Here is a 23,359-nt window from a genome sequence, read left to right as displayed (position 1 = left end):
CCATCAGGTTATGCCATCTGCTCTCTGTTAAAATGTAAACACCTTCCTAGGGACAGGTACATGCACAACAATGGTAATGTTTGTTACCAGGACATGGCAGTGGGCTCCACAGTGGCGTAGCTGACAATGGCCACAAGCCATTTTCATAGCATCATAGAATGGCTTGAGCTGGAAGGGACCTTAAAGATCATCTAGTTCCAACCTTCCATCATGGGCATGGCCACCAGGTCAGGCTGCTCATAGACCTGGGTGTCCTCTGAGGACAAACCACTTGGCCCTGATCTTTTGCCACCTCCACCACCATATGCACCAGCATGTTCCAGAGCCCACTGGACAGGCTGGTTAAAGGGTGGCTGGGGTGCTTGTAGGGTGAGCACAGCCAATGGGGGTGACAGCCATGTGTTTGTGGGGGTGTTTCTTTTAAAGCTGATTTATTTTATCAGGATTTTTACAGAGTGTAGTTGGCAGTGGTGGCCAGCAGACATGGCAGTGTCCAGGCTCTGGTTAGAGACTGACAAGGAAACTCTGGGGCTGGCAACCGGCTCCTGGAACCCTTTGGGGACCACCTGGTTAACCCTGCTTTGGCTGACCTTGCTCAAGTAGAGGACTTGGCCTAGGTGATCCCCAGAGGTGCCTTTCAACCTCAGCCTTTCAGTGAGATTTATTTAAACCTCTGTCATAAAGCACAGATTGGATATTAAGGTGTATATATTCAAGTATTCCATAAATTCTTGACTCAACACAGGAAATTTGGCTTTCAAGTCCAACAGCACATTCAACCTTTACCAGGCTGTAAGGCCAGAGTTTCATAAGAGTTTTAACAACCTAACAAACCAGGGAAGTACAAAACATGCCATGCAAGTCAGATGTTTCTATGCAACAACCATATGATCCAAAGTTTCTCAAACAAAACCATTTGCTGTCAAGACAGAGTGGAGCCAAATCGGTGTGATTCAAGGTTTTAGAGTCAATTTTGTAAAATGTCAGAAGGAGTTACTTAGTGCCACCCAGTGTTGGCAGCTAGAAAAAGGAAGGTTAAATATGGTTACAACTGGGTGTAGCCCAGTGAAACAGGAAAAAAACCCCAGCTCTTGCTTTCTGTATCAGGGTGAGTAATGTCACAGAAGCTGGATAGCACCAGCATTCAGGGATGGGTGTCCCAGAGCTGAAATGAAGTTTTGCCATCTTGTTTAAAAAAAAAACCAAAACCCTCTACTTTTTATATTCACTCTTCAAAGCAGGTAATCAGTCTGAGATGCAGATGGTCTCTTGTCACAAGACTCACTCCCCTGGTCTGACATCTGTCTAGTGAGAAAGCTGCACTGCCTTTTCTGGTCAGATGTTCAGGAATGTAGATGAGACACAATTTAAAATGTGTCTCTTTCCTAGAATAAATAGAATACAGTTACGACTCTTTTCCCCCTTCCGGGCTTTGTCTCAGGTGCTCCACATGACTTGTCTTTTCTTTGAAGCCTTTAAAATGACACAGGATCTCATGTATATCAGGCATAGAAATATTCTCCCAGCTATCACCTTTGGATGGCTGAACAATTGCATGTCTGCTTTTACCCTTCCATGGACTGTAGAAAATCACAGAAAGGTTTGGGTTGGGAGGACCTTTAAAGACCGTCCAGTTCCAATTCTCCTGCCATGAGCAGGGACACCTTCCACTAGACCAGATTGCTCCAAGCCCCATCCAACCTGGCCTGGAACACTTCCATATAAAGTTAGAATTTCACGGTCCCATTTAACAGATGTGGAAAGTGAGATGTGAGCAGGCATTCCCATCCTCATCACAGCCCCATCCCAGGAGAGCTGGGGCCTGGCCAAGATGGGATGGAGGAGATCTGGAGCCAAGAACCCAAGTGGGAAAGAGAGGAAGGGGAAAGCAAGGCCCAAAGATGCCTCAAAACCACCAGTTGCTGGCAGGGTGAGGGTATCCCAGGGTTGTGGCTTCACCTGTAGTGGCACAGAAACTCTCTTTCTACCATTTTGGGCTCATTCACTCTGCTCTGAAGTATTCTCACTGCCCAGAGGGAAAATTAAGACAACACTGGTTTGAGTGGTTCTCTGCTGGCTCTTTATTTCATCCCTAGAAGATGAGGGCCAAGAGGAGACTGACACAGGAGCTTATCTCAGATTGATACAACAAAAAAGCAACAGTGAAGTGAAGGGTGGCTGCCCTGTGAAACAACCTCACTTCCATGAGCTGCCATGCTTCTGGGTGTGAGGACAGGCATTTTTACCTTTTTCTCCTATTCATGGAGCCTCCTATCTCCCAGTCACACAGCCTATCCCTTGGATTTGTGCTTGCTGACAACAAGTCTCCTTTCTCACTTACCTTTCACTGACCTCTGGGAAACAGGCCAGGCAGTATGGCCACAGGTCATGAGCCAAAAACTCCTCATCTGGGGCCAACACACTTGGGGTGGTTTTTTTCTTTTCTCACCAGTCCCATGAGGCTTCTGGAGGACCTGGGTGCTGGGCTAGCTCTGCTGCTTTTGTTGGAAGACCTGCACAATCACTAATTGCATCTGCATTTCTCACTAGGGCCCTACACATCCTAAGTGCTTTCCATGCTCTCCACAGCCATGAGAATCTCAGTCTTCCTTCCACAGAGCTCACAGTTTAAAACCCAAGGTGGGAAATCACTAATTCCTGTGATGGCTGCTCAGCCTTTGCCTCAGGAATTCATCAAAAAGAGAATTTTCTCCAAGAGGGCCACAGGACACAGTGTGCACACAAAAAGAAGTTGATAGAGGAAGGAGACCAGACAAATACATCATTCTTGGGACAAAACAAAAAAAGAAAGAATGAAAAAGAGTATCTGTGTGTGTCCCTTCAGTTAGGAAGGTTTACAAAGTAGCTTCATAATGGGAAACGGTGCCTGCTCCAGAGAAGTTTTATAGTCCCAGCAATCAGAACGAAATAGCAGGAAGGGGAAAGGCAGAAGCAGGAGACCTGTGATTCCCTGGCTTCCACGGAGCAACTGTGCTCGGTTTGCAGGTCCAAGGCATTTTTAAGCCTATAAATAAACCGGGGACGTTAATGAAGGCATTAATCTCGGCTGGCCGCCGTCCCAGCTATTTTCAGAGCGAGTTACCTTGCCTGTCCCGGCAGAAGTAGGTCTCGAGGGAAGGGTCGGGCGAGCCGCAGGACGGATGCCGAGTGCCCGGGGCCACCGCTCTGGCCGCAGGACACCGCCACCGTCCTTGGCAGCGCACCAGGAGGAGGTGTCCCGAGCGCCAGCCCTCCTGGCTCCCGGCCTGCAGGGAAACACACCAAAACAGACGTCAGATAATAAACAACGAAGAGGCAGAGCGCTGCCGGCTGCAGAGGGAGGCTGGTGGGTGCTCCTGTCGGCAGCCAGTGCCTTCTTCCTCTCCTACAAGGAGATACCCCCGATGGAGACCCTCTGCTCCCCCACCTCTGCCTTTCCAAGGAGACAGAAAATGGCAGAGCTCGGAGCTACAGAGAAGGGGGGCGAGGGAAGGGCAGGCCAGGGCATCCCAGCACACTGGTCTTGGGCAGGGAATGGCCGGGGTGCAGACCCCTGCGGGGAACGAGGTCTGCCCCGACACAGCTTGCTGCCCCTCACAGCAATAGCCAGTGCTTCCCTCGCAGGCAGAGGGGGAGAAGAGCTCCCTCTCTTTTCCACCTCTCGGGCGTCTCTGTGGTCAAGATGACCCTGAGATGTGTTAGAGAGTCTCTTTTCCCAGCCCAGCAGCGGAAGGAGTCGAGATTCTTCTGTTCTGGTTTTCAAGGTTGTTTATTCTTTGTTATCTATGACATTCCTTTTCTGATCTGCTGAGGTCTGTCTAGCAGGTTGGTCTGATGCACACTGACCACCTTCAGGGGCAGTGTTATATTTTATACTAAAAAATACATTTATATTATTTACAATAATTTCCCAATACCTATCACCCATGTTAGACAGTGTGTTTCTACTCTAAACCAATCCAAAAGTGCCAACATCACCCAGAAGATGGAGGCTAAGAAGAAGAAAGAAGAAGGACAAGGCATGCCCAAATCCCTCCATCTCGGCTTCTGAACCCCCATTCTAAAAACTCAAAATTCTACTTCTCTATCTTGTAACAAACTAACTATCATTCTACTTAAACTTTGTGGCTTGTGAATCCTCATATAAGGTTGGTAATTGTTTTTTCCAAGGGCTAAAATTGAAGGCACAGGTGTTTTTGATTCTGTGCCAAGGTCCCCAAGCCCCCTGTCAGGGTCTCGAGTTCTCCAGGGCAGCCAGAGGAATTTCCTGGGTTCCAACATCCACCCAGGAGGAGCAGGAATGTCATGCACTTGGATGGTAAAAGCTGCTTTTTCTCCTTCCTGCTGTGAGGAAAGAAGCCCCAGGACAGCATTTGCTTGGGAAAAGAGCAGCCAAGGGTTTGCCCTCAAGGGCTTACATAGCACCCAGAGCTGGTTTGCCTATGGGCAGTGTAGCCCTGAGGTTCATCTTACAAAGGACTTCTTACAAATGTTTGCCTCATCTTACAAAGTATACCATCCTTTTGTTTATTTTACTATTTCTTTCACAATACGCCAGGAAGAAATTTATTCCTAGCAGTAAATGAGGAAATAGGTGCCTTTGAAAACCACATCTACACATTGCTTTCCTTTGACCTGCCCCCTCAGGTATGATCAGATACCACCACACAGGGTTAGAGAAATTATTGTTCCTGTACCACCAGAAAACAACACTGGCCATCATTTTCTTTTCTATTCTGCAATAAGCTCAAGATGTTGAGACATTTGCCAAATAATATTACAAAAGAATTGTTCACGTGCTGGTCCCAGGTGACATTTGGCTACTGTAACTATTAGGACTCATTCTCCCAAAGCATTCAGTGGTGCAGGACTTTTTCCCTAATCTTCTCAGAAAACACAGACTGTTTTCTGTTCTTTGTGTTGCTTAGTAATGTTTCCTGAATTCTTATTATCTATAGTGGTCTGACTGCCAGTTGCTCATAATGTACCATCTAGCAAAAATTAAGAGAAATTTGGATGTGTTCCTACCTTCTTACAATGATATTCTGGGGCCAGAGGCAGCAATTTCTCTGTGGAAGACCTACCCCACTTGCAGATGTGGCTTGCAGCTCACAAACAACACAACCTGTTCACTCTCAGGAACTGCTAAGAAATGCATTTCATTTACTTGAGCTTTGCTCTTGTGTCTCAACTATATCCAATGGACAATCTGAAGGCACTACTTATGCTGCAGCTACCCTGCTGCAGTTCTATCTGGCCTCTTTTAGGGATCATGCAGGATATGACCATTTGAAGGTCTCTGGAGGCCTGGGTGGGTTGTGCATGGCAAAGTTTGGTCCTGCCTACAGCCACTTTGGCAAGCAGAGACACACCTGGATCCTGCACTGTGCTCTGGCTCTGTGAAGCAGGGCTATGGACTCCCGTGTCAGCGGCAATCTGAGACACCAACCCCAGTGACAATTGACAGGAAATTTCTTTTCTACTTTAATGAGTCTACGCAGTGTTGAGCCAGTTTTTGCAAAGCTGTCACAAAGGGCCCTGACTGATCCCTACTGCCTGTAACTGGTGCTTTGGGGAGCCCATCAGCCCCATCACCCTCTTGAGATTGTGCTTTTCCAAACCTGCTGATGAGGGGCAGCAGGAGCAGGCACTGCAGTGATTCTTTGGCTCCACGCAAGTGTCTGTTGGTTACATCCCCAGCAGCTTTGGCAGACTTGGTGCAGTTGTTATTAACTCCTAATCTCTACTTGTGGACTTTTCTGGGTAGTTGCTAGGATGAGAATTTTCTTTATCAATGGAATTTCATCGGTTGGGTTTGCTTGCCATCCACTAGCTTGTCAAATTCAGAGATACAGCCATCTAAATCTTACTGCATAAACTGCAGCAACATCACTCTCAGGAGGAAAGTGAGGGGGGAAATATCCCCTCAGAGGGATTCTGTGTCTGGAGAAACTGCATGCCCAATAAGAAACCAGCTTGCAACCTCAATCTTACACAAGACATACAGAGATACTCCTGGCAGACTTAACACTCACCTTGACAAAGTAATCAGCTTGTCAAGCAAAGGAAGCCATTGTGGCCAGAGTGGTCATGGGAGGTAACTAATACTCTCCACCTGCAGCATCAGTCAAATAAGGATTTTAAATATTACAAGAGAGAAGATCTGAAATGTTAGAGAAGAAAACATATATAGGAGTGAAAACAGCAGCATGTGATGGCCAAAAATGGAAAATAAATGCTAGAAATGTTTCATATTGACCCAAATAAATAACAACCTCAAATGAAGTGGTTTAGGCTTGTCAGGTTTAGCCTGACCTCGGGCCAGTAATTTGCTTTCCCTGGAATAAAACGAAAGGCATCTGTTTATCTTGGCTATGAAAATGTCCTTGTCAGATGTCAGCTGAATTCTCTCTGGGCAGGTCACCTATCTCCTACCAGCTCCAGAGGAGACCCGTAAACCACTGCCCCCCAAACATGATACATCTGTGCATCCTGAGCAGTTATCCCTTCTCTTCCCTGAGCTGCCCAAGTTGTCTCAGAAGGCTTCCTTCCCTATGCCTGGAAAATCCTGCTAGAGAAAAATGTCATTGCTAGTAGTAGTGATAATGGTAGACACCCCTGCAACCCTCACAGGGTTACATTAAAAGTGCCTTTCCTGCCAATACCAGGTACAAGAACTCCTTCTTGCTGACCCTGCTGCTCACTCACCCCAGAGCATGGCTCCTGCAGGCAACAGTCCTTCCTGGCACTAGGAGAGAAGTGCCAAGGACCAGCACCCAGAATGACCCAGTCATAAATAAAATCCAGTGAAAACTTGCTGCTGCTTAGAAATAATCACCTGACAAAGAAAAGACCCAACTCAGAGAACTCCCTGTTTGGCATACCAATGATTAGGTAATGCACTGCAACCCAGAGGTAGGAAGGAGCAGCTAGAGCAGGGCAGTGGGCATTGCTGCCAAAAATTAGCTTCAAACTAAAGCCAGTGTTTCCACATTTCCATAAAGATGGAGGGAAGGGTGACAGTGTCTCAGACAGGCAATAGCTGGAGTGAGGTGGAGCTGAGCCCTGCACCAAGGCTTGAGTGAACCATACACGCAACCTCTGGCTGACAGCACTGGTGTCTCCAGGGAGGCCTGAGGACTCACATCGATCTGCACATTTAGGAGAGCAAGAAAAGTGGTGATTTATCAGATCAGTCATAGAAATGCAAAAATCTGTCTTGTTAATGTTGACAATTAACTCTTATATTTGCCTGGGGAAAAGGGTCCCGGTGCCTTTCCTCTGGGATGCTCAGATATGTGGCAGTGGAAGCCTGCTATTGCCTTCTGTAGGACCAGGACAAAGCTGTGCTGGCAGGCAGGAAAATGATGTGGCTCCTCTGGACCCAAGTGATCGCTGAGCAGAACACAAGGACACTGGAAATGCCCCCAGCTACACAAATGTGATATTCCATCGTGCTGCTGAGGCAGCAGAGCCTCCTCTGCTGCTGCTTGGAGCGGGCTGTGTTCACTGGTTTGGGTTCTCAGCGTGCTGTGATGGTTGTGAGATTCAGTCTCTAATTAGGTCCCTGTAGTGGTGAGATTGCTTCCTTTATAATCACTCAGTGGGAACTGGTACTTTATCCTCTGTACTCAAATTTTTATGTCTTTCACCCTCATTTTCTCTCCAATGCCCAGAGTCTCCAGTCCACTGGATGACAGCTGCAAAAACCTCTGACATTCACTTTAAGGACGATTCTTTTCAGATGCTTCACATTTCCTTTTGACAAGCTCTTCCAGTGATATTTACCGCAACTAATGAATTAACTCACAGCTGGACCACTTGCTAGCCTTTTCAGTCCAGAGCTGCTTTAAATCTTGATTAGCTGTTATGATTTGTAAATCTCACAGAACTGCTAAGTCCAAGCTTTCCTGTCTCACACTGTGATCAGGAGACTGTTCCCAGTCATGCAGAGCAGCACTCCACACGCATGAGGCATTCAGGGGGACTCTATCTCTGCAGCAGGTAGCAAAACAGTGCATTATCCACAGGAAATAGTTCAGTTCATAAGCAAAGTTATTTGAATAACTCGTAGTGTGCTGGGTTTGCATGGCCTGGTTTTTGGTAGCAGGGGAGCCACAGAGGTGGCTTCTATGAGAAGCTGCTGGAAGCTTCCATGTCCAGCAGAGCCAATGGCTGATGGCTCTGAAGATGGACATGATGCTGGCCAAACCTGGGCCAGTTAGGAAGGTTGGTAACAGCTCTGTGATAACAGATTTAAGAAGAAAATCAAAACTAAGTGAGGTGTGTGCACAGTGTTAATTCCAGCTAGAGAAGAGGAGGAGGTGAGAATATGTGAGGGAAACAACATGGAGACATCATGGTTGGTGGAGAAGGAAGGGCAGGAGGTACTCGAGGCACCAGAGCCAAGATTCCTCTGCAAGCTGTAAGGAGGCCATGGTGAGGCAGCTGTCCCTCTGTAGTCCATGGGGATCCATGGGGGATGCAGAGATCCACTCACAGCCTGTGGGGCAGCTGCCATGCTGGAGTGGGTGGATGCCTGGAGGAGGCTGTGGTCCAGTGGGAGACCCAGTGGAGAGAGCGAGCCCCTGCTTCCAGGCTGGAGCAGCCTGTCCTTGGAGGGCTGCACCCTGTGGAAGAGTGATCCACTCACAGCAGTTTTGGGAGGACTGTGTGCCCATGGGAGGGACTCACAGTGCAGCAGTTTTGGGAGAACTGCTGCTCGTGAGATTGGAAACACACTGGAGAAGTTCATGGAGAACTGTCTCCCTAGGGAAGGGACCTCATGGCATAGCAGGGAATGGACTCCTCTCCCTGAGCAGTGGAAGAAAATCTTGGGTGGTGAACTGATCAAACCCCCATGCCCTGTCTCCCTGCTCTGTCAGTGGAAAGCAGGGAGGGGGTTGGGGAAGAAAAGGTGTTTTAAGGGATTATTTTACTTCTCATTATCCTTCTCTGACTATGGTAGTAATAAATTCACTTTGCACTTCCAAGTTGTCTGTTTTGCCCTTGGAGTGTTTTCTCCTGGTCCTTATCTCAACCCTTCATTAAACTTTTCTCTCTTCTGCCCAGCTGTGGCAGGGGAGGATGAGTGAACAGCTTTTATGGGTGCCTGGTGTTTGGCACTGTCAAACCACAACAGTTTTTGGTGGAGAATGTAGGCACTAACAAGGACTTTGAGATAAGGATATAAATTGGGAGAAATGTTGGGCAAACCAATTATTAAACCATGTTATGAAGTAGAATGATAGTGGGGAATTTGCATTGTAGTGAAGGAATTGTAGTGAAGGGTCTAGGGGTGGATTTTGTGTAGTTTGTCCATTTTTGTTCTGTATTGTGATTATGGGGTTTTTTTGGATCTGGTGTGGGCAACTTTTTTTTCCCTTTTCTTTCTGTTTAGTTTAGTTGTTTTTGTTGTTCTGAGTAAAGATTGTATGTTGAATGTGGATGATTTTTTACTGCAGACTTCCACGGTTGTTGGCAATCCTTACAAGCTGTCTGATACTGTTAATAGTATTAGCCCATACTGCTGTTATTCTATGGAATTAATGGAATTTGTCATCACCCTAGTGCAAGAGAAAAAACCTTTGGGTGAGGAGCTATTAAAATGTGCCCTGAGGCATCCAGTTCCTGGGCAGAAGGGTGTGTGGAGGGATTTGGGCAGGTTCCTAGGGCGGTTCTAAATCACCTAAATCATCTCCCATTGCCTGGGAATTTACTCCTGAACAGGCAAACACCCTAACAAACTGGCCCCTGGACTGATAGAAGGGAGCCATTACACATGCTGAAGCCCTGCCTCCCAGAGGTGTCTGAACATTGCTTGCTGATGGGAAGTAGAGACTGACTTTTCCCTTCTTTTGTACACACACGCAGGTTCTCGCTTATTTCTTTTCTTTCACTGTAATAAAACTGCCTTACCTCACCCACTGGTTGCTCTCCATCTTATTGTCTCCCCTGTCCCCTTGGCTTAGTGGGCACCTGGCACCCAGCCAGGGTCAACCTGCTACACATAGTTGGAAAAGAAAAGGCCTTACTATTTTAAGCATGTGTGAAAAAAATACGCAATGCAGCGTATACTACATTTCACAAGCATCTTGCACAAGTGATATTACACAAATGCACCTTTCTCCACATTATTTTGCAGATCCTCTTTTCTGTTTCTAGCTTCTGAGCACATCCTGAGCAATGAACAACAGCCCAACATTTCAGATTAGGATCCTTACTTGAGTTCGTAAATAAAATTAGTCTGATTTGTATAGATTCTGCCCTCTTAAGTCCCACTACACTCACAGAGTCAGCAAGTCAGGTCATTTGTATTTTGGCAACTAACTGTGCATTTAGGCACCTAAATTTTCAGTGATTTGAATTCCAACTCTAAAATTCTTGCCTGGAGGTAAGCATCTAACTGGAATTTGTAGCCCAGGGGCTGGGAATACAGCAGTCATGTAGTTGCCTGAGTTCAGGATGAAAAGTCAACATGCATGGAGGCTTTTCACTTATCAGAAGGCTTACAGCAAAACAGGAAGTTATTAATATCAGAGCCTGAACTGACTTGAGAGTCAGACAATATCAAACAGAAGGTGTCTCCCCTTTTTCCTGTTTATCTCTTGCTAGCTCAGAAGACAGGGGAGATGAAGAGGCAAAGAGTTTCGTAATTTGGTGCTACAAGGCAGTGAAATTGAGCCGGCAGGCTGTACATCATTACACAAAGTATATAGCATCACTTTCCTCAAGTCTTTAAAGCTTGTGCTGTACTTTTAAACAAACAGAGAAGCTATTTTGAAATGATGGGGTGGAACATGACAAAATAGTGCAGCGCTATGGCATGCAGGAGTTTAGACAAAGTGAGCAATAAATGAAACTACAGGGGAGGGTAATATGTTGCCTTGGTATAGTTATCTTAGGAAAACACTGGAACTAAAGAACTTTCTCTTGAGAAAGTGTCATTTGATTTTTAAATAACACAGGTCATTAGGACTACAGTTTCACATCGTGTCTGCATGATGGTTTATCAAAGCAAGATCAAGTTACTGGCAGGGTCCTGAGAGGAAGCTCCAGGGTAAAGGAAAATTAATGTACAGAGCAGCTTACCAACACACTGTGCAGAAATGAGCAAAACTTCCTGGACTCATGGCCCAGCCTCATCACATCAGCACAGCACACACCAGACTGCATTCAGCTCTCTGTTTTCACTGCTGCCCAACACAATGTTTTCTTTCAAGCAAGGACAATTTTAAAAACTGCCCTTTCTAAAAGGGAACTGGACAGCCCCTCCTTGAAAGACAAGATCGAGCAGGAAGCCCTGCACTGAGAACTAGCAAGGTCAAAAATGGAGTGCCAACCTGTTGGGATGTGGGATCATTGGCTATCTGAGCTCTCCTGTGTTTTGTCAGCCACCTTGGAGGTGACAGGGCCAGGGAGCTGACTACCTGGCCTCCATGTTCATGGAGAATTTATTAAAAGACTCATGCTAGGCACAGAAAAACTGGCACTGAGCAGGCAAAAGGCAAGCCCCAAGAATATTTATTTGTTTTGACTTATGATTGGGCAGGTCATACTTCCTAGTGTAACCTGGATGTTCTTTAGAAGACAAAACACTATAAGTAGGTGTCAGATCCCTGGGAAAGGTTTCATTTCTTTTGGAGAAACAGGAGATTTCATGTGAGGATTCGTTCACTGGGCACTTTCACTTTTTCAGTTATCTAGAGATTTGGGCCTCTTTCTTTTTTTTTTTCCCATCCTATCTTGCTGAGCCCCTCACAGCCACATGAAATAAGTTCCTAGAAGGAGATCACTCCCACAGAGCCTTACATCTCTCAATTTACACTGAAAAAACCATGTTTGTACATGCAGAATATTAAAAAAATAGAGGTCATCTTCTTTTCTGTCCTTAATAAGTTTTCAGCTGCAAACACAAGGCAGGAGTCACACTTTCTTTCCCCTGAGGTTGCAGATATCAAACAAAAACATCACAAATTTCATTGCTGCTTAAAGGAGATCTGCTGTACATGACTTGCAGGAGCCACTACCTCTGCCAAGATTTGTTCACTACAGTACTGATGTACACAGTGTAATCCTCAGGGGAAGGCCCTGCAGTCAGCTGTCTCCCCCAGAATGTCTTCTTTTCTCCACTCAGGCCACTTTAGGGGTGCTGGGTAAGGAGGGGTACAGCAAGCAGCTTTCAGGCTCCCAGATAGGTCCTTTTGAGATCCCCTAAGCTCATGGATGAGGAGGAGGAGGAGGAGGAAGGGAGGAAGAACTGTATCAGATGAAATGGAATTAGGCAAGACAAAAGAGTGGTTACTAGGAAATGAAAAAGAATTGTATAAAGGTATGAATAGTTTTCATGTTTAAGCAAGAAATGTGAGAGGCATGAAATGAAGCAGAATTAAGGAAAAGTCCAGAGGGAATTAGAAAGATTTACAGCACAATATCAGCTCCCTGTGCAGCTCAGGTCAAACACTGCTTTGCATTTAAAAGTCAGCTACACACAGTGCTCTGAAGGATCCCCTTTGCTGTCCATTGCCTACGGTAAAAAGGTAATACAGACCAAACCACTTCATGGCCTGATATGACTCTCTCTCATACTGTAGCTAAATTCCTCACAGGTATTAACCTCACACACCTCAGGGGTATGGAAACACATTCTTCCTTGGAAAATGAGGGGCAAAAGGCTGAAGGATGGGACCAGCATACACAAGGGAGTCACTGGCAAGGCAGATACCTGAATGTAGATCACCCAAGTTCCAAGCTAGCATCTGAACCTCCAGACACACCCTCTTCTCCCTCAAAATGTGAGAAAAGAAGAAATAAAACCAAAACCATACCATGGTGGTTTGAGTCATTTGAGAGTCCTGGCTGCAACCTCCCACACAGCAATCACCACACAATCTTGGCTGTTTTCACCACTGCCATCTTACCTTTCCCTCTCAGCCTTTCTGTTGTGTTCTGACATAAACTGGGAGCTGCCTGAGGCAGAAGCTGTTTAAGCTTCCCCATTATTTTGCATGCAACATGAAGTATTATGGGGTATCTCACAGGTTTTGACTCTAAATTGAGTTTTTGAGAGAGTCAAATTACTTAATGCCACCTGAGTCCGCCTCCTGAAGCTTTTCCACGCCTAAGAGAAGCTGGCAGAAGCAGTGGAAGTGAGAAAGAGCCATCTGTGCACATTGCTCAGGTTTTACTACTTCTGCTCACCCTGAGATTTTTGGTATCAGGGAAATTATTTAGGCTGCAGGAAATAGCTCTTGAGGGCAACAAGGATCTAGCTAGTGACTTAGGCTAGGCAAGACGTGCATACAGCAACAGCTGCTTTGTAGGAATGAGGCCCTGCAAATTTTTTAAGGCACACTGCTGCCCGAAGCGTTGCTGTGAAGGATTTATGCAATAGAAATGTGACTGTGTTCCTGTTCCACTGCTAACTATTCCTATGTGTCTCCTCTCTCACTGCCCTTCAAAGCTTTCCTCTGAATACAGTGATGCATACTGTTCCTGAGGAGTCTTGGGAGAGAATGTAGAGGGCATAGATTTGCTTCAAAGCAGATCTTCAAACATCTGTTTGTACTTACAGCACGAAAATTCAGCACGCTACAGCACATAGCTGCCTGTAGCTTCAAGGCAAACGCAAATGCTATGAGGTATTAAAGACTCATAAACATAAACAAGATAGCTTGGAGCAGCTTATCAGTTAGGTGGTAATGGGTGGGGAAAGGCTCATTGTATATTTAAGGCCCAGGCATTTTCCCACTGATTTTTTGCCATGTTAGTAATGGGCCAGGGAGAGGAAAACTCTTATGTAATTTAGCCAGGAAATAGTGCTCAGGTCAGTCAGTCCTGACTCTCCTGCTGCGGTTCCTGCTTGCTGCTGCATGGGGGTGCAAGGGCAGTCTCTGGCCAGACACCCCGAGTCAGGAGGGGAAAGAGACAACTGCTCATGCCAGCTCCATTCCTGACAGCCAGGCCACCACTACAGCATGTTACCCCTGTAGCAGAACAGGACAGAAGGGACTTCCCTGGCAGCAGAGCCTTGCTGGCTGGCCATGCAGGAGCATCAGGGGAAGGCTCTGGCCCCAGTTTGTTGTTTGGGTGGAAAACAAATGAACAGATGAAGACACTGTCACCTGCTGTTGCTTGACATCACTCTGTGACCACAGGGTAGAGCGGCACTGAGACCCAGGAACACTTTCACTGCTGCCTGAGAAACAGGTTACCATGATTAATCTGATATAAGTTGGTGGTGTTTCAGTCCCCTCCACACCTTCTGGGTGAATGAGAAGAAAATTTGGCTGGCTTGAAGGCTCTATATAATTTTGTATTAGCATCAGATGACTGCCAGTTCTGGTGTAAAGGAAGGGACAGGAACATGAGGCAGGATCTGTTAGGACTTGAGGCACTGAAGCAGAGCTGTTCTAGGTGGGCATAAACCATTATGGACAACATCTTAGTATCTCTAGTTCACAGTCTTCTGTTTAGTATAAGCCCACCCCCTTGGAGATTTCAACTCCAATGCCATTTGGAGCAGCTTTGCCCTGGACAAATGTTGTCTTCTGCCAGCTCCACTGCAGGGACTGTAATCTTTATCAGCAGAGCAGTAAGAGCAGCTGGGTGAGTCCTCTTCAGTCACCTCACCATCACTTGTTAGAGCTCATTTGTCAGAGCCCTAAATCACAACACAAACACTAGAAATCAACCCAAAATGGATACGGCTAGACTACAAGACGTGAAAATTCTCTAAAAACGTGCAATCTAGTTAAATAAATAGTGCCTTCCCTGGGACAGATAACTTGGATTCTCCAAGCAAAACAGTGTCAACAAGAAAAGCATTTTACACGAATATTTTTGGCAGTATAGAAACATCCATGCATATTACACAGTACTTACTACAAGGGCAGAAGATTCCAATGTAGATCCACATTCACTTTTGCATTTCTAGAGGTCAAGGGGGTTTTCAGTCATATTGAGCAAATGTGACTGAGCCAACAGGAATTAAAGCTATGCTCTTTCCTGCCTGTTGAGACATGGTGAAAGAAAGCAGCTACCTTAAATCAAAGGGTCCAGATTCAGGGAGGTACTCCAGCTAGAAATCAGAAGCCAGTTTACAGATACTTTGATAACTTGGGCTTTTATTGTTCCACAGGCCCCCAAGATCAGTTGGTGAGGGCTGGGTAAGTTTCCTCATATGGTGTTTGAAAGCAAAGACAATCTACATTTGCTTCCCACAGGCAAGCCCAGGCAGCTACAGTGTGTTACAAAAAGAGGAGATTAAAAGCAAGTTTTGTAGCACTACTGTATGAAAAGATACAATCGGTTCTACCATTAGCAGCTTAGGAGTTAGGATTGGAAATCTGATGTAGGCACCTTTGAAGCACCAGTTTTGTCAAGAATATCCCCATGCTTTGTCCTGTCTTGAAAATGGAATTGTTTAGCTATTAAAAGAGATTAATGTAATCTCTGTGTCTATGAAATTGGATTTTAAATCAGTTTGCTTACTGTACTATCTCCATGCAGTGAATGAGACCTCTGCTGCTTTTCATGCTGCTATAATTACAGGTCCCACCTTGTCTGAGCCCAGCGTGTGCGGGCATTGCCAGCAGGACAAAGTGCCTGGCAGACTGCAGGAGGAGGCATGTAGCTGGCAGGGAGAGGGAAGCCTCTGTTCCACAGAGGCCATGGGTGAGGTTCCGTGCTGCTCTGGACCCCTCAGTGTGAGCAGAGCCAGTCAGAGGAGTCTGAGACAGCTGGGGCAGAGTGTAGGAGCTAGGAGCAGAGGCCGAGCGAGCTGGGTGGGGTTAGTCCAGAGACAGGGAGATGGAGGGGTGATCCAACAGGACACTATTGCCAATCACACCTCCCTCAGGAGGAGATGGACGGACCCCAATCCATCCTGCAGGCAACAGGTGGACAAACGGGGGGCAACAAACCCAGCCTGGATCTTGGGAGAAGAGAATGGACGTTAGCAGAAAACATGTCCCAGAGAGGGAGACTGTGAATTCTCCATCATTGGAGGCTTTCATGAGTTGGCTAGACAATGCCAAAGCTGACTTGATGTAATGTGATAGTCCTGTGCTAAGCAGGAGCCTGGATGACCTTGGGCCTTCACAGGACTTTTCCAAACATTTTTGTGTTTCTATTATTTTCCTAGTGAAGGAAATGAACACTCTTCAGCTCCATGGATACGTGTCTTTTTATGCCAACTAAGGAGCTAGTCCTGCAGTCTTCTTTCCAAGAAGCTAGCAGTAAATGTTAAGAAATGCTAGTCCCTCTCCACTCTTCCTTCTCCCACAGGCAGCAGTGTGTTGTGTCCACCTCTAGTCTCCACTTTGCTGCAGAAACATGGCTTGTGGTCCTGTGAGCATGGTCTAGCCATGAGTGTTGACAGTCCAATTGCTTCACTCAGAACTAAATAGTAGAAGAAGAGATATCCCAGGGTAGGAGGCAATTGTTGCTGGGAATTCTGCTTGTCATCAACTAACCCAGACCATGTCTCCTTGCAGCAGGTTCTGTTCACTTGAGGATCCTGGCACAGTTTATTGCTGCTTCCACTCATGCACACCACAGACACTTCAGCAGGCTCCTTTTCTGCTAACAGAGGGATCATGCAGCATCCTCTGGCTGCCTGAAACAATTTCTTTCTCTAGCCAGAGATCTGCAACTCCATGCCACTCCAATCTTTGCAATGTTTACTAGCCCTTTGCATTCTCTGAATGTCCTCTGCCAACTTCCCCCTCTCTTGGGAAAAGAGGATCTAGTCGCTGTTTTTATTTACTCATCATGGCAGACAAGTTTCTGATAAGCCATCTCTCTGCAGTGCTGCAGCCTTACCCTGCTGTCCTGCATGGGTATGGGGTAAAAAAATCCCCCACAGAGTTTTAAAATGGTCTTTTTTTCCTTTTTGCAGCAGATGAAAGTCGAACTTGCTTTTTGCAGCAGAGAAAGAAGTCAAATGAACGGGTGCCTGTAGTTGTTCTGCTTCTCCTGATGTATCTGCAGAGACTGCAGAAATGGCTGGGTGACCAATGGAAGCGCTTGTGTAACACGGGGAGCCCCACACTCCAAAACACCACAGGCACAGGCCATGTCATCACCAGCAACAAGCTGTCCAACAATGGTGGAAGGGACAAAGAACCAGCATGTGTCCTCTGCTCTCACAGAGAAAAATAATCTTTCGTATTCCTCTTTCTTTTGGACTTTGTAAACAGTTTGAGACTGTTTATATACAACTTGTTTTGTCCAGCTGGATACATCTGGGTTACTTGCTCCATCTGCTCTCTTCAGTTTTAGGCACCTCTGGACTAATTGCTGTTTCTTTGACCAAGCTTTTGCCCTCTGAATTCCATAATGCATCAACAGCACACCCATACACAGCCCCAGTACCACCCTCAAAGCCTCCCAGGGCTCTGAGATGCCCTCAAGGCCAGATCCAATCCTCAAAGTGAAGACATGGCACAAAAGTGCTGCCTCAGGGCTCCTCTCCACCCATGAGTGTTCTGGCAGCCGAGTGCCTGTGCTAGCCTTTTCACCCCAAACTGCATTCAGCCCATGATGACTTGGTCCCAGCAGCTCTGTTAGCTCTCCTCGTGGCAGACAGCAGCCCTACAACCTCTGCTCACTGTGCCAGGTACTGACAGGGCCAGACATTCTGGGGAGCTCTGCAGCAGCAGTATTGTGGCAACTATGATGAACCTAATTAAAACAGATGGAATGGAGACAGAAGCAAAGGTGGAATCAGTGAAAGATGACACAGAGAAGCTACAGTTCCCTCAGAGCTGCACTAGCACCAAACACTGTGCCTTGCTGAAATGTGCTGCCATTACAAAGTACACCTGCATGTACCACATTTTCAAGTTTCAGGGAGACTGGCATGAGGTCTGGGGGAGCTGCTACATGTATGGGGCTGTATGCATGCTCTGGAGCTGGAGGAGTATCTGGTAAGTGCCAGGAACTGACAACATTTTGTACATACACACGGATTTACATGGTGTTTTTGGTATCTCAACATTTGCTACTGCTTAAAAGACAACCCTGTTCTGATCTGCTGACCGAAAGGATCTTGAGTATTGATTTTAAAGGCATGTGGATAGGCTGGAATGCAGTCATAGAATCATAGAATCATTTATGTTGGAAAAGAGTTATAACAGCATTGGGCCCAACTGTTAACCCTGCAGTTCCAAGTGCACGACTAAACCATGTCCCTCAGTGCCACAGCTACATGTCTTTTAAATACCCCCAGGAGCAGTGACTCCATCACTTCCCTAGGCAGCCTGTTCCAATGCTTGACAATCCCCTTGGTGAACAAATTTTTCCAAGTATTCAGGGCAAAGATCCTTTTCCCCCTCTGACACAGGTATGTCCCATCTGTGACCAGTGGCCCTGCTGTCATGTAAACTGACCCATGATCAAAATCCCCCAAATGCTGTGGGTGACACTGGGCTCAGAGACAGGTATTGATCTGTTGTCTCTTCCTATTTCCTTCCTTATCATCCCCTGCAACTGGTAGGATAAGGGAGAACACTGCCTATGGTCCAGATCCCTTAACCAATTGTCCCAAATCTCTGAAGTGTCTCCTGATTGCCTTTGGACTTCCTGGTGCAACTTCATTGCTGCCTACCAGAAAACTAATAGTGGAGAACAACTCGAGGGCAAGAACCTTTCTCTTCACATCTTAAACCCATGTCCCAGACAGGCAGCACACCTCCCTCAGAAGTGGTTCCAGCCAGCATATGGGGCCTTCTTCTCCCTTCAGAAGGGAGTCTTCCATGGCAATGATCTGTCTCTTTTTCTTCATCGACACAGTTTTGAGACAGGTTGACTTAACCTTGGTGACAGCTCCATGTAAGATGAGACACTGTCCCCATTGCTCAGTTCTGCTAGCAGAGCCTTGTATCCATACCTGCTCCTGGCCCTACATGATCCTATCTATATCCATCTATTTTTTCTTGCAGTCAACCACTTTGGAGCATGTATGTCCTGTTCCTTGCTGAGAGTCCAATGCAGCATGATCCTGGTTATGAGCATTTGCTCTCAGGGACTGTAACATTAATATAATACCTGGTTATATTATTAATAAAAGTCATCCACATATCTACAGAATTATTAGTTAATGCTGCTTTCTCTTTGGCTAGAGTAGCATAGCTAAGTTATAAAGACAGATTTGTATTGGTAAGGCTTCCAGACCAAAGAGTCAGATCATATTTGCCATCAGCAACGTGTTGTTGAGAGTATAAACTGAAAACTCAGTAGTCACCAACCAACAGCATTGCCTGAGCACCACAAAACATGGAAAAGTTCTTGACTCTGGCCCAGTAGGGCTGCCACTTAGATATTTTTGAAATTTAATTAAGCAAATGTCATCATTCCTAACACAAACCATCTTGTGGTGAGCATGCCTTTGAGTGCTCGAAGCAAAGCAGAAAGGAGCACTGGAACCCTGAGGAATTAGGAATTATTCCCATATTAGGTACTATTTCCACAATGAAATGCACTCCCCGTTATCCATTTTCATTATGCCAATTTATTGTATTTATGGACTAGGGATGTGTGTTTAGATTAAAACCTCACTTTTGTAGGTGCTACAAGTCATGAAACAGTCCCTGTTCCTGCAGACTCCAATGCAGTGCCACAGTGACCTGGAAGCAGAAGATAAAGGACAGTGCCAGTGGGGAGAATGTGCAAATTGATGTGCCCAGCAAAACCCCATATTCTTCAGAGCAGGAAAAGTTTGCTTTTCAGGAGAAAACTGTACAGTGTGAAAGTGTTCATGGTCTATGCAGACATCTCATTTTTATTTAAGAATGGGTGAAGTGCTTATGAAACAAGACAAATAAAAAGCCTGAGAAATTTCAGTTTTCTCCATCCAGAGAACAAATACATCAGGTTGTTCCACAGTGACCTGTCAAGACTAAATTTAAGGGAAGAAGAGGACAGTTCAGGCTCTGTACCCACTGCAGCTTGCTCTCTGTGTTCCCACTTCCATCAACAGCAGGATCTTCACCACTGCCATCTCCCCATCCTTGGAAAAAGGGGCTGAGAGAAATATTACTCACAGACTTCAGATGAGACAATTAATCCACCCACTGTCTGCAGTGACTTATAACAGCAACTTGCATTTTCCAAAGAGATTTTGGCATGGAGGAGCCTGAATGTAATTAATAATGGGTGGAAGTCTCATGTAAATGAGCCTGCTTGAAAACAGGGCTCAATCGTGTAGCGAGAAAGCCATGAAGGACGTCAGGATCCACCTCCACTGCAGCAAGTGAAGGTGGTCTGAAGAGCCCAAGGTGCCCCCAGGGCTAGAATCAGCATAGCCAGGTTGATCAAAGCCTGGCTGAACAAGTTTTGCTCTTTTGCTGCCATATAACCCATTGCCAATGCAGACATCCACCCTTTCCTACCCTCACAGCACTCCTGCATGGCACTGCACAGCAGCACATGGTGGCTCCAGCTGGAAACAGCTGCTGTGGGTGTGGTGGGGACACATCTGCAAGTGCCCACATTCCCCATCTATGCTGGGACCTCGCTCACTCCTCACTTCTTGAGATGGCCTCAGGATGTGTTTCACAGGAGCTGGTAGGACCCAAAGGGGAAGGTGGGGCACCCAAAGTAGCTTTAAATTCAGCGGAGGGGTGGAAAGACAGCTGAGAGAATGAGCAGTGGTGAGACCAGGCACTGGAATCTGAAGGTATAGGCAGCAGTTTATTAATGAGAGGCTTGTTTAAGTGTCTTGGTAATGTAGCAGTGAGAAACCTTGTTATTACTGCTTCCAGCACAGAGTGCATATACAACATGGTATTGTGAAATCCTGAAATCTCTGTACACAAATACAGTTAGGAGAAGAAAAAAAGAAAAACTTGGCCATATTTCTGAATATACTCACTTCTTCTGAAAATAATATCACAGCCAGAACAGGCCTTCTATATTCAACTCTCATGCACAAGTCCTCATACCTGGCTTAATAATCATAATGAACTATGAGGAAAAGGTAAATAGTCTTCATTCCACATCTCTGAGGATAATAGTAAGAAGGAAGAGATTTCAAACATTGGTAATGACTTGTAGAGCAGCACATTGCTTAAAACATTGACTATGAGCCAAGAAATACCCCTCAAGGCTGCAATCAAAAACAGTTTTTGGCTCTGTGCTGTGAACAGAAACTTTATTTGATCAACAGAGTTATTGCAACAGACTTGCGTTGGGAGCCTGGAAGCTCATCTCTAATGTGCCACCCATCACTGAAGTTAAAGCTCCTGCATGGGAAAGCTCTGGGCTCATGAAATGCAGCTCTGGCTCACAGCTTCAAGTTAATTGTGATGACCACTGAGGAGAGTTGATGTTTCTCCCCTGCCTGGCACAAAAGTCTATGTAACTTTTCATGGGGAAATAAGAGATATCTGAGACTGGCAAAAATACTCCTCTCTGTTTTTGCAAGTAGCTGTTGATTTGGGAGAATTAAAGCAGCTGAACTGTTTTTTGTGAAGACCTTCAGCGTATTGCCCTCAGCAGCAGCACAAGTACCAGAGCAATCTCTGCCCTATAGGCCTTGCCAGGCTAAGAAGAAAACAGATGTGGATTAGACCCCCTCCTGGCCAGAGAAAACACCCACCTGCCAGAGAATATTGGCAGGCAGAAAAGGAAGGAACTGAAAATTAATTTTTAATAGAGTTTCTCAGAAAATGGCAGACCTTCTCAGAGTATTTCAGACTCTTTTTTTGAAATGCAAAGTAGACATTTCAGTTAAAATCTGGAAAACTGAAGGTCTATTACTCCTATAAATATCTGCCATCAGAAATGGGTTTCCTGCTGGCATCACTAAGGAAAAAAGAGAGTTCTGAGAAGAGAGGGGGTTGCTAATATCAGAAAGTAATTCTCAACAAGAAACAACAAGCTATACTGATCTGAAAAAAACCAAAAAATTTATACTGACTGCTCCTGAGTACCACACACTCAACCCTATCCAACTAATTGCTCAGGGACCTATGGATAATTGGTATCTCCATGCTGATGGTTTGGTGATCTGGCAAAAGAGAACATTCCCCAACCATGGGAATAAAGGTTTTTAAAAATTTAGAGGCTCCTGTTCAGCAAAAAGAAACCAGTAATGCACAGAGACCTCAGCCTGTGTCAGAGACACAAGAGGTCTGATGCAAACCAGACACGAGTGGCCTGAGTTCTTTGGGAGAGAAGGAATTTCAGACTAGCGTGCCACAGGAGAGAGCCTAGAGAAGCTACTAGGTGCTCACACAGGCCATGATCAAGAAGACTAGAAAACCAAAAAACTAAAAAAGCTATAAATAAATATATTTTGGGGATATGATGTATGCTGACTGACATCCAAACACTGGCACAGCTTGCCCAGGAAAGTGGATGTCCATCACTGGAAGTGTTAAAAGACAGGTCGGATGATCCAGTTGAACAATGTCCCTGCCCACAGCAGTGGGGGTGGACCAGATGATCTTTAAAGGTCTTTTCTAACCCAAACAAAGTTATCAATTTTATGATTTCTTACTTCAGCACAGAAAGCCTAAAATTTCCTGGATCTGACAGTCTAAACTGCCATTAAAAGCAATGTGCTGTTTCCAAATATTTTTTCAAACAGAAGAACTCCAACATCACAAATTTTTCCCAAAGAATGGGGCAACTCAAAAAGTTTGCAATGAGTTTTAGAGATTGGGACTTTCTTATTCAAATCCAGGCATTATGAAAAGAGGGGATGATAAATTATTATGTCCAAAGATTTACCTTTCCAACAAGAAGGAAGATAGAGTGGCAAAGTACAGAAGAAGGGAAACATTGGGAAAGGGGAAAAGCAAGCATGTGTCCAGTGCTGCCTTCAGGCTTTATGTTTGACAGAAACAAGACACCCACAGAAAAATAGAATGTTTTTCTGTTTGGGGCAGATTATATGACTGTTACACCTGATTCCTGCTTCAAAAAACATGCAGTGTCTCCATTGCTTATGGATGGCTGCAGGTAGAAGCATCCACAGCAATTTAACACCAGTGAGCCCTGCAGAAAGAGTGGAAGGGACACCACTGCTGCAGGAGCAACTTTGCAAGCAGTTAAAGCCCATAGGGAAAGGTAGTACCTACTACTGTGAACAAAAACTCATTTGTAATTAAAAGCAAATCCCAAGAAGACTGTGTTGCATCAGTTAGAAGCACACATGGATTTGGGGCAAACTGGGGAGATCTCTAAGGTTGACACTTGTGTCTTCTGCCTCAATACACCCAGAGAGGTGTCTAAACACAATCCTGTGCCATGTGCTCTAGGATGGCCCTGCTTGAGCAGAGAGTTGGATGAGAAGCCCCACTGTGGTCCCTTCCAGCCTGACACATCCCATGATTCTGTGGTACTCAGGAAT

At 45.7% G+C, this 23,359-nt stretch overlaps 1 protein-coding gene across 1 annotated transcript in view; it reads right to left on the bottom strand.

The window, feature by feature from the left end:
- LOC132087593 (uncharacterized) overlaps nt 1-23,359 on the bottom strand; it is a 75,030-nt gene that overhangs the window by 12,320 nt on the left and 39,351 nt on the right. The window contains exon 5 of the mRNA XM_059493948.1: nt 3,104-3,266. Coding sequence (XP_059349931.1) covers nt 3,104-3,266 — 163 coding nt within the window. The remainder of the gene's footprint in view (nt 1-3,103; nt 3,267-23,359) is intronic.

Source organism: Ammospiza nelsoni, chromosome 2 (genome assembly GCF_027579445.1).
Source record: "Ammospiza nelsoni isolate bAmmNel1 chromosome 2, bAmmNel1.pri, whole genome shotgun sequence".
NCBI lineage: Eukaryota > Metazoa > Chordata > Aves > Passeriformes > Passerellidae > Ammospiza > Ammospiza nelsoni.
The sequence above is the reverse complement of the archived record's forward strand: the minus strand, read 5'-3'. Positions and strand labels throughout refer to the sequence as shown.